The 12,204-nt window shown below is 39.5% G+C and overlaps 1 protein-coding gene across 1 annotated transcript in view; it reads right to left on the bottom strand.

Annotated features, from left to right (window-relative positions):
* Positions 1 to 2,119: 2,119 nt before the first annotated feature.
* fam163ba (family with sequence similarity 163 member B, genome duplicate a) overlaps positions 2,120 to 12,204 on the bottom strand; it is a 42,868-nt gene continuing 32,783 nt past the window's right edge. Inside the window, 4 exon segments of the mRNA XM_022198208.2 lie at positions 2,120 to 4,778; positions 4,781 to 4,855; positions 4,858 to 4,924; positions 10,481 to 10,596. Coding sequence (XP_022053900.2) covers positions 4,489 to 4,778; positions 4,781 to 4,855; positions 4,858 to 4,924; positions 10,481 to 10,573 — 525 coding nt within the window. The 5' untranslated portion in view covers positions 10,574 to 10,596 and the 3' untranslated portion in view covers positions 2,120 to 4,488.

The following is a 12,204-nucleotide window of genomic DNA, read 5'->3' as shown; positions in this document are numbered from 1 at the left end:
GATACACCTCTACAGTCCATGCTACGAGTGCTGCTTACACCAGAGGCCTCTAAATAATTCACATAGCTTGTGCAAGCGCTTATTTACAGTCCAAACAAACATGTATGCAAATATATACAGAAATGCATGCCTGTACACTAAAATGTAGTGCATACATGAGAGCAGTCAGAGAAACCATACACTTTACATCATTATAAATATGTGTTTTCACTGAAATACACAGATTTTGGGCATTTGGCTCGAGTAAATCTTCGAGGCAGCTGTCAGGAGAGAACAGATTTATGTTTATATTTAGCTATTCGGACTCACATCCAGAGCCTGGGTTAAGATTGCTTTGATAGAAAGCAGCTGATGGAGCTGTTTCTGTTATAAGGCAGAGTCTTGCAGTGCTAGATAATACGAGCTGAGAGGGATGGATACGATTACATGCCTCCAACCTCATTTTGACCTCTTTCTCTACAGATGTTTTCATCTTGATGCTACTGGTGATTTCACCTTTGAGTGGTTCACCCATTCTTCCACTCTCCAAACCGAGAGACTGAAAATGTTCTAGACCTGAAACTGAGGCGGAATTTCATCAGACTTGATGGATTTCGTGTGGACATGTGCGATTTGTTGTTGCAGAAGTGTATGAACAAAAAACAATGATTTATTCTCCAGCTGCCATCCACCTTCCGGTCAACAAGTGGTCCTGGTATGTATGTGTAAATTACAATGTACAGACAATAAATAAATACATTTCCATCCAGTCTTGTGGGTGGAATGCTGGTGCGACAGTAATTCGTTGCTACAGTGTCTGCAATTCATGTAGAAATAAGTAGGAGTTTGAATATATCCACATCAAAGGGAATCCATCATAATCTGAGAGGTTTTTCATGTCTGTAGCGGAGCTGTTGTATTAATGCCATCACAAAATGGCTATTCATGTCTGAGCCAGGGAGCCCTTGGTTGGATATCATCTCCTCTACGCCTCCATCTGTCTGTGTGTTCTGTGGTATGTGCTATTTCTCATTCATTAGCTCTGACTCATCCTTCTAATAACTACCTCTATTTCCTCTCTGAAATAGTTTTCAGTTGTTTCCCATTGTGTGATTAGTCTCCTTGCCTCTCTGACTCATTCACTTTATTGCCAGAATAAAGCTTCCCGTTTTCATCTTTTTGCCTTCTTGCATGGATCGCTTTTCATTGTGACTATCATCTCCTCGCCTCAAACTGTCGGTTCGGTTTATCATCGCACTTTAAGCACCTCGTTCTGGTTCCCTTCCTTTCAAACACATTTTGCTGTCACCTCGTCGCCTCAGGGTCGACTGGATCTGTGTACAAACAGACTTTATTGCCACTGTTGTGGTTAGAGGCCTTGGCAGAGCTTCACCGCTTCCTCAGGCTAAAGTGTTCATCTCTTATAATATGTCTGACTTTTTCCTTTTGTTTTTGCATGAAAGAAAAGCAATATTTGCAGGTTCACTGGCTTCCTGGGTTGTCGCACATAATTACACTTGTAGGCTTTTAGAGGACACAACTTTCAGCTGCAATAACAGCAAATTTTCATCTGAGTTGATATGATGAACAGATGTTGTCTTACTACTCCAACTTCAACTCCATCAACAACAAATTGCCAACATATGCACCTGAAATAGAAAGCTGTTTTCAGTCTAGGATGGGAGGAATGCTTCAAAGCCAATCCTGCAAGACAATAAAACCTTACATTTTCTGCAGGATTGCTCGGAGGAATCTCTGCTGTTTATGGTTGGAGCTCCAACAAAAGCATTTCAGCTATAGTTGATGTTTACCCAGTATTTAGCAGATCACTAAATAATATAATCCAGGATGATGCACTGCGCTTTCAGTCGAATCCACCGTGTCCACACTTGGCAGCCAGCAGGAATGCGGTCCTGTGAAGTTCTGCCCAGGAAATAACATTCTCATTACATCAGTATCCATTCATAAACCTCCATACCAAGAGCCTTCACTCTACATGTAGACGTACACAATGCAGGCATATTTTTTAAACATGTAAACCAGAAATGAATAAATGCTGTATGACGTCCAAAAACATCAGAATATGTCTTCTTCCGCATCTGGTTTTGGTGAAATTAACAGCAGCAACGCAACAAATCAGAAGGGTTTTCAGACAATTTTATTAGCAACAATGTGTCTGTTAGTTATATATTAGAAACAAGGACAGTAACATTTCTGCTGCACTGTACTGAGTCTGAAAAACCAGCTGGATCATAAAATAAAGCAAGTAATTCAAATACTTTAAGGTAAAAGCAACACTGCATTTGAATATACACTTTTAATAATAATAATGATGATAATAATAATAATACAATTCTCTTATAAGTCTTTATGGCACTAAATTTCCTGTGCAACTGTCACATAGTTTCAGTTTCAAAAATAACAACATTGAGAACTATTGTGTGTATGCGTATTTATATGGCTATCTTTGTGAGGACCAGTTTGAGTTTTAAAGCATGGGGGTGAGGACATTTTGGCCGGTCCTCGCTTTCTGATGCACCTTCAAAGGGCTGTGGGTTGAGACTCGGTTTAAGAGTTAATGTTAGAATTAGGGTCAAGGTTTCGGACTAGCCATTTAGCTGCAATGCTTAATGTTGAGAGTAGGGGGCGACAGAATGCATTTAGTCAATGAGTGTCCTCGCAAAGTTAGATTTACAAATGTGTGTACTGTGGCCTACTGTATTTGCAAGAAAGCACATGTCACAAGAGGAAAAACTTAAAAACTCAAATAACTCACTGCGTCACCTTTCGGAAAATAAACGAGCGTGATAAAAATCAACAGAGAGACGGGAAAAGAGAGAGAAGGGTACAACGGCGTTTACCATCCATTTGAGAGTTTGGCAGGTCTGTCCAGCATCGGCAATCCAATCAGCTTCAAACCCCTTCAAAGCCAACCACCAGCATTTTCCTCTGCTGAAATCAAGCAGTAAATAATTTCTCTTACTAAACTGTGTGTCCATAAATTCCACCGCTGCTCCTCCAGTCAGAATATCAGCCTTTCAGCCGGGCCAGTCAACCAAGTGCAGAAAATAAAAACAATCCCAAGTAGGAACTCTCAGAGTACCTTGGAGCAAGAGCACATATTCCTCAGTCCAACGAGCTGAGAGAGGAGAGAGACCGAAGCGTATGTTATGGCCTGTTAAATATTTATAGATGTGCCTTTAAAGGTGGATCTTTAGCCCCAGAATCCGTATGTCAACAAATCAGAGACAACACAAGAAATGTAGTGAAAAGTCCACAAACTTCAGCGAAGTACTAGAATGGAGATCACATTGAAATTTTGCTGTAAAAACATTTCGCCTCCCTGACTGCCACCTCAACTTTGAGCCTGTTTTATAGCTTTAATCGGCAAAATAAACATTTACAAAATAGTTGCAAATCCTTTTTGTCATATAATCTGTTTGGGTCATTCTTTGCATGAATTAAGGGTAAAGTCGCACGTGGAAAAGAATACAATCCGTTCATCCTTTCACAAGAAATGTTATTGCAAGCCACCTCTGGGTTTATTATACATACGGATGACAGATTGTGTTTAAGTGTACGGAATAAAAACTGGTATAACAACTGATCGAGATATACACACACGCACACATGCATGCCAGTTAACTCACATACAGTATATGCACACAAATGCAATAAACCCCCTTTGGCACCTAGTCCGGCCCGCCTGCAAGAACACAGAGGTGATTCTCTTCTCAAGTGTAGAATACTTTATTTACACTGTGTGTTGTCAGCAGACACTCAGAGAAACCAGCCTCCCATCAAACTGGAGGCATCTATGAAAGGATGTGGATAATAAGCAGGAATTTCCATCTTCTGTGAGCCCTTATTTTTAGGTCTTATACTATTATGGCCTAAGTTAAGTTAAAATGTATGCAGCTAAAACAGGACACCACCCTCTTCTTCCTCTCAGCTGGTCATGAGTGATATTTCATCATCTCTGTAATCTGTGTATGGGGAAACAGACAGATCATCCCATCATAGAGGAGGGAAATACTGGTCTTCTCCTAATCATATTTTCCATGTAGCAGCTCTGGAAAAGAGAAAATCCCTCCTGATTATGTCATTTTGAAATGGCAGAAATCTGCCTATCTCTCAGGCCATGGGTGAGAAAGTAGGGCTACACAGACTTTATCAAACTGTAAAACAAATTCCATTCTTTAAACAACAAAAAAAGGATTATTCAAAACAAGACAAACCAAGTTTATGTTGTTGATAATTTAACATTTTTAAATACGCTATATTGGCCCAAGTTTAAGGTCATGGACCTGAGCATAGTACCTTTGAAAAAACTGTCCTGAGAGCCATCTGAGTCCTCCATTCCGCAAGAGGTGAGGAGAATGAGAGCAGACTACATCAGACTAAACTGGTCAACATGACAAAAACACAGTCTGACTCCAAGTCCAGTCCTGCTTAGCTCATTCCAACTCATTTAAGCATCGACTTGCAAAGACTTTCAGAGTCACTCAGCTACACATCAGTGCTGATGCTGCAGCTGCGTGTGAACATGTCTCTCATGGTGACTGACCGGGCGAGGTTTGGTTTACGGTAGTTTGAAATGTTTACAGGCACTGGCAGGTCCAGGTCTTGCTGCTGGACGCTGCGATAGCTGATCCGGTCGCCTCCATTCCTCAGCCCATCTGGTTGGTGGTGGATCTGCGGCTGAGGAGGCTGGAGGTAGAAAGGCAGCTCATAGTGTGTACAAGACGGACAGAAGGTCTGCGATCGAGTCAGTTTCCTGGCCAGTGGAGGGGTGGAGAGAGGGCAGGGCCATTAGGGATGGAGGAGGCGGCGGCTGTTGCCGCCACAATGTTGTGATTGGAGTGCACTGGCGGAGGCGGGACGTCACCGCAAAGTCTGGCTCCTCCTCCTCCGACTCAGACTCTTCCTTCTTACAGCAATAATACTGATTTTGAGGGAGGAGGGGAAGGTGGAAGAGGGAGAACAATGATGGGGAGCAGAAGGAAAGAGGGCGAGAGAGGAAAGCATCAAATTGATGTCAAATGTAACACATTAACAGATATCTGCCCCTTAAATCCATTCTCTCATGAGACGTTCACTAACCCAAATGTTCACTTTTTCTTTCAAACTGTTTTTAAAAAAAATAAACTATAATTACTCTTTACTGTGCAAATGTCTACAGTTTGCATTGGCTTGTATACTGACTGCCACTTTTCAGCAGAGAATTTGTGGCTGCTATATGCAGCCCAGAAAATATAGCTCTCAAATTAATTCCTGCATGGGACCTGCCAACTAATGTTAAGCCATAATTGGGATTACTTTGATCTAAGAGCTGTCATCAGCTGAGAGTGGAAAGGATCCTCTAATTTCTACTAGCTATGCTGCCTTGTTTCTAGATGATCTTGGTAAATGAGCTGGCATTTACATAGAGTTTTTATTCAAGGACCTTTACAGCTTGACTCCAATTCACCTATTCACTCACACTCAAACATCTTTCATAGCGTGATAAACATAATCCATATACCTGGCCCAACCATCAAGAGAAATTCAAAGATCTGTGTTTTGTTCAAGGGCAACAGGCATCGTTCTTAGTCAGTGTTAAAGGTCCCATGCTGTATATTTTCAGAAATTATAAAAGGCTCACATGTGTACAGAGTGTATCTTTCATTTTTTCAATTCAAAATACTGCAAAGACTTCACCATGATTATATAATTCCTGGCTTTATTCCTGTTCTAAATGGGCTTTTTCAGAGTCTGTAGCTTTTAATGTAGCTGCTGCTGTCTACATCCCATTCAGGAAGAAGTCTCTCTCTCGGTTTGGTGGGAACGAGTTCAACAACAACAGCTGACACAAACTTGAACGACTGATGAGAGCAGGGCTTTCTTTTACCTACAATTTTCTCTTTGAGTGATCCTTTTAGATGAAAATATCACATAATTTCCAACACAGCTGTTGTTTTAAAGGCGAGTTTGTGGTCTGCATCCCAACCACTATTTCATTCTCATTCTGTTGTGTGACAACAGCCACAAAAGACACTAACACAAAGGAATTTGCCTGCCATCACAAATAAAAAGTAATCCATTTTGGAGTTCAGTTCCTCGGATGTTGGGAGTGTGTGAAAACTCTTGTGTTTACTCTTGCAACCAACAACGAACATTTGGTGAGTTAATGGCTGAAACGTTTAAGAGTTTACGAAGCAGCTCTGGAAAGTTAACAAACCTGACAGTAAAACTGTGTGGCAGCTCCTCATCCTGAATGGTTTATTTGGAAGCAGTGAGCAGTGAGAAGGCGGGATTATGTAAAGTTTGAGCTATATGACTCCTGCTTTCTCAAATAAAACATAGTATGTCAGTGAAAGTCTTACTGACTTGTCAAGCAAACATATTCATATCTTAACAGCACTGACTTTACATCTCCAACTTTAACTACAAAATTGGATTTTCCCCATGTGGGACCTTTCAGATATACATCAAATCTACAGTATAGGGCAGCTGTTCAGAACTTTTGCATCTTAACATGTCAAATGTTAGTTTCTTATAGCCAGATTTTAAATGAATAATAGTAGAGCTATGTCAGTCACTGTTACATCATTTTTTTTTTGCATTAATGTTAAACCAAATTACTCCTCATAATGTGTAAAAATTTCTAGTGCAGATCATCCCACTGACAATCAACACCCCAGTCTGCAGCTTTAAGCCACTTTATGTTCATTTACTGCTTTGTTTTACAATCCCCTCTGTTCAGTGTCCCCATAGAAACTGTGGCAAAGTTTGACTGTAAAGTAAAGAACCACCGCTGCCACACATTTCACTAAAAAAAAAGAAAAAAGTTTAAATTGTGTTAACGCTACCTTTAAAAATCATGCATAAAAGAATACTTGGCAACAATCTCTTAATGTTTCACACAATTTTTGAAGCAGAGCTTTTATAAATACTCCAAGGAGCTTTATCAAATGAGTTTGGGCAAAAATATGAACTTTTGATGAAATTAATATTATGATCCTTCAAATAGAAAACATTTTTCATGTCCCTAGACTAACAGAAATTCATTTAAGTTCTGGTGTTTCGCTGTTAGGGAATTGAGTTTGTGTGAACAGAAGATTAAGAAATCAGAGAATTTAATGATTCTTGATCATTTAAATAAGGAGCTGCAGTTACTTCAGGATTAATCAGACCCCTCTACTTTTTATGCACTTTGTCACGTAAATTTAACTGTAACCTCAGTTTACAAGAAGGGCTTTTGTTAAGGAGGGAGCAAAGAACTAACAATCATTCTTAGAGGAGCCTAACAAGTAATCTCCAGAGATGTGAGAATCTGCTAAAAGGAGGACCCTGCTCATCTCAGCAGCATTTAATCAATCATGTCTTTACATTAGAGCGTTTAGATGGAAGCAGCTGTGTGTAGAAGACATGCCTGAGTTTGCCAAACTGCATTTAAAGGACAGTGAACGCGTGAAGAAACACATTTGGTGGTCTGCTGAGACAAAAATTGAACTCCAGACACTACACTTGCAAATACTATCCCTGCATGGTGGTGGCATCATCATACTAAGCAGGGGCTCCTCAGCAGCAGGTACATAGAGATGAGTCAGGGTTGATGGACAGATGTATGCAGCCAAAAAAAAAAAAAAGAGTGCTCTTTGAAGAAAACCAGCTTAAGACTGCATGTAATCTGTTACCAGAGCAAACTGATGGGAAAAAAATGGCAGGTTTATTCGTTTTAAACACTAGTGGGCAAAACGTAACGGGATCTGATTCCTTTCTCTAGTATTCTGAAGTATGTCCTGATATCTGGATTTTTGGCCTTTTGCTGAGCATTGATACCAAGGATAAGGGTGGTTTCCATTTTGCAGTCTACATTTTGTCAATTGCTAATGTAAAAATACCTGTAAGTTTTAAGTCTGTAACAGGGTCAAACAACATCAAGCTGATCTTAGCTCAAAGGGGTGATTTCTGAAGTTCAATTTCAAGGCAATAACATAGATTATTATTGTTTTTATAGTTCATCAGCCACACAAGATGAAGCAATTATGTGGCATAAATTTAAATGAAGGTTTATTATATTCAGAAATATGTCAGTTTCTGAGATAAAGAAGACTTCTCTTAGAGCACTCTTGTGTCTTCAAATTGAAAATAAAGTTTTAGTCATTAGCTGGTTAGCCTCGTAGGAAGACAAAAAAGCTTTATGAAAGTGGTATCAATGCCCTTTTCTTACTGTCAAGGTGTCAAAGCCACAGTGTAGACGTGTATTTTGCATGGTAAGATTACTCCCTGCTCCATTTTTGTCTCTACAGGAAATTACTGGTTCCAGTCAAGAAATGGTCCAACACAGAAAAATGAAGGAAAGCAATCCATTGTCTTTACTTGTTTTTTTTGGTAACTGATAGAAAAAAAGCAATAGCATGTTAACTGCAGCCTTATATTTAATAGACATATATGAGAATGGCATTATTCTTCTCATTAACTGTCTGCCAGGAAGTCAACAAGCATGCAACCCAAAACACTGAAGCAATCCTTTAAGAAAATGGCTCGAATACGAGAGGTGTAGGTTCAGTTATCACTCAATTTGTTACATACTCTGTATGTCAAAATGATTTGTAATGCTGTTTTACAAGGCCAGGCAGTGGAATTATTTCAGGGGATTACATTAGTGTAACATTGGCTGTACAGTATGTGTAAAACAGAAATAACCCCAGTAATAGTAAAACTGCAGTAATCCTCCCCGGTGGTGGTATTAGAGCAATGTTTCAAACTAAGTGGAGTTTGTCAAGCATGAAAATACAAAGCAGTTCATTTCATCCAATTCCATTTACATTTTTTTCTTGCATAGTACAGAGCCCCGATATGAATTTCAGAGCACAACTGCATAGAAAGATGGACAGCATGATGACTTTTTAAGTATTACCTCAGCATGATTTTCTTAGAAGGAAGTGGAGCTGAACTGTGCAACACAGCTAATGTGGGATAAGGATTAAAGAGTGATGTGCTAAACTTCAAGACTTTGTAGAGAAGGAAGTGTATGTAGAGCTAAAGTATGTCCATTCTAGTCTGCTGGTGTAAAATGAAAGGTATTTGCATTTTTTCTTCCTTCATAGTCCTGTAGCTATCTTGCAATACATTCACCAAATGTTCTGATCTTTCTCTGAGTTGATGACAGCCATGAGCTCGAATTTCTCACTGAAACACTCAGAAACATCCTGAAGGAAAACAAACTGAGATGATTTATAGGTTAGATCTATCCAAATTCAATTAACAAGTAAATTTAAAGCTGCAAATTTTAGTTAGATCTCGTTTAAATGATCAGTTTGAGCTGCAGCGACTTGGTTTTAGGGCAATTTCAATCCAGTGATATGAAAAAAAATAAAACTCTCATAAGGGTCATTTTTCTGTGGTATTAGTACTCTGCGTAGAGTTTTGTGATCATACTTGAAGTAGTTGTGGTGGTACAGACACAAAATAACCACAAAAATATTCAAAACAACCAAAAAGAGACAAAATACACAAATTTGCAAAATAACAAAAAAGCGACACAAAACAATCTCAAAAATATGCAAAACTGCCAAAAAGAGACACAAATCACCAAAAAGAGACAAAAACACAAAATATGCAAAACAACCAAAAGAGACACAAAACAACCAAAAAGAGACAAAATCATCAAAAAAGACACAAAAACAACCCCAAAAATATGCAAAACAACCAAGAAGAGACACAAAACAACCAAAAAGAGACAAAATCATCAAAAAGAGACAAACAAAACCACCCCAAAAATATGCGAAAAACCAAGATAGAGACACCAAAACAACCAAAAAGAGGAAAATCATCAAAAGGAGTCACCAAAAACAACCCCAAAAATATGCCAAAACAACCAAGAGGAGACACAAAACAACCCAAAAAGAGACCAAAATTCATCAAAAAGAGACATAAAAACAAACGCACCAAAAATATGAAAAGCAACCAAAGTGGTTTTAAGCTATAATCCAAGAACTATTTCCACAGTATTTTAGTGTTTTTCCCCTCCTATTTTCCTATTTTTTTCAAATTTTACCACAAATGAGGAGCCATCTGAACTTCAATATATCTGGGTGTTTTTACTCACTGTTGCCCCATTTTAGACTGCAAAATAAGCTGACTGCATCTAAGTGTGACACTTAAACAGTTTTATTTTGCAACATTCTGAGCAATCCATCAAAATTTGATAGGATAGTGTCTTCACCCTTATGCAAAACCCCAATATAATGGGGTCATGCTTTAAGAATTCTCCAACAGTCCTGTCCACCAGTTAGCCATGGCTGCATCATGCACATTTTGAATACAGCTGCAAACTGTGAAACATTTTGTGTGGAAGATTGTGCAGCCTTGTCAAATGTACAGGCAAAGAATGCAGCTCTACTTTTTGAAAGAACGACTTTCTCATCTTTTGCAAATAAGAGTCATAAGCACAGTTTTACAGATTAAAAGTAAGCCATACAATTGTAGTCTAACACTCAAAGGCAATACTGACCTGCAGCCTACAGTAGCACAGTACTGCGATGATAAGGAGTAATATAACTGTAGCTAGAATTCCACCAGTGATGACCACTGTCCCGGCTGTCATTCGAATGGCTCTCCATCAACACCCTGCAAGGAGGAGGGAGGCAAGGATAGGAGGAGAGGAACGGAGGCAGTGACATAGAGGAGGGTGGGTGAAATGAAGGAGGAAAAGGCACACAATTCATCAGTACAGTGGCTTCATTAAGTAGATTATAACTGTGTGTCATCTCAGTGGTGCTTATTGAATTATCCAGCAGCTAGGAGACATGTAATAGAATCATCCTACAAGTGCTGCTTCATAATATGGACGGGATCTCAGATTGGAACTCATGGAGAAAAAGAAGCATGCGAGAGAGGAGGAAATCGGTGTTCAGCGCAGGACGACGATAAAGATGAGATGCAGAAATGACAAGGAGAGTAAAGATGTAAATGTAAAGATGTGAGAGATGGATGGAGATAGATGGGAGATGAAACAAGAACAGAGGGGGTGGGAGAATGTGGGGATAGAGGCTGGATGATGATGAAGGAAAACAGGTCGATTGGTTGACAAAAAGATGGTGAAAATGTGTATTTTTTACATGCCTGTAGTTGATAATTAGTTGCTCCTGAGAGTAAACATCAGGTACTATATGTCACAATCAGCAACCTGGGTCAATATATAATTGCAGGGCATTTGAAACATAGTTGACAGGTATCATAGTTGACATTTTTGCTGTTTTCAGGCCTAAAATCAACATGGCCGCCTTTAACCAAACACCACATGGCATTTTTAGAGAAAGATTCTTCCAAATATTATATATACAATTGAGTAAAATTGAAATTGAAAGTTATTTATAAAGATATTGTAGTAAACCTGTTGACATGCCATAAATCCACACTTGACTCACACACTACTTTATACTAAATAACTCAGAAAGCCTTGGAGTCTTACAGTCTTTTCTTCAGGAGGAAATGACATCATGTGGAGCAGGTCATGTGATCTGGAATTAACACACTTCCTGGAGAGGTGTTTTTGTAATGGGGAACTTAGTTGAAAGTGATTTCTCGAACACAGATGTAATTTGATAGCCTAGCCGCGCTAGACCCATGTTCTGAAGGCACAAGGGTCTAGGACCGCTCGACAGGGAGGGAGGCGGGCTAAAAGGCTGTCTTTCAAATCACTCTGCAGCAGTTGGGTAGATATACAACCAATCAGCGCAACGAATAGGCTGACGTAGTTCCTAGAGCGCCGGCGGATTGTGGCTAAGTCCCATTAGCTTCCCAACCAGCGGAGCCAACTGGTATATTAAGGATTTGCCATATCCCGTCGACATAAGTCCAAATACGTCTTTCTTCTCAATGAAACACTTCAGTGCCGTCCTTTGTTTATCTTTCAAGTTGAATTTTAGCTTCAAATCTTTAAGGGCTGTGGCCAAAGCCGAGTCGAAAGATTACTGTTTATTGTGCGCCGGTCGTTTCTGTCAGAATCGTCGCGCCTCTGTCGTCACTTAATTACACCTGCCTTCTGACTCTACACTTCATGGTGATTGGTCCGGCCAGTTTTAGGAGAATCCAGCCTCGAGCCTTATGGAGGGTAACTAGACCCACCCTGGCAGATAATTAAATTCGTTGCCGTGGGTTCTCTAGCGCGGCTAGGCTAGTAATTTGATGTTTTCCATATAAAATTTGATATATTGGCAAAAAAGAAATACCTGT

The sequence above is a fragment of the Acanthochromis polyacanthus genome, chromosome 18 (genome assembly GCF_021347895.1).
Source record: "Acanthochromis polyacanthus isolate Apoly-LR-REF ecotype Palm Island chromosome 18, KAUST_Apoly_ChrSc, whole genome shotgun sequence".
Lineage (NCBI taxonomy): Eukaryota > Metazoa > Chordata > Actinopteri > Pomacentridae > Acanthochromis > Acanthochromis polyacanthus.
Note: the sequence above shows the minus strand (reverse complement) of the source record. Positions and strands in the feature narration are given on the sequence as shown.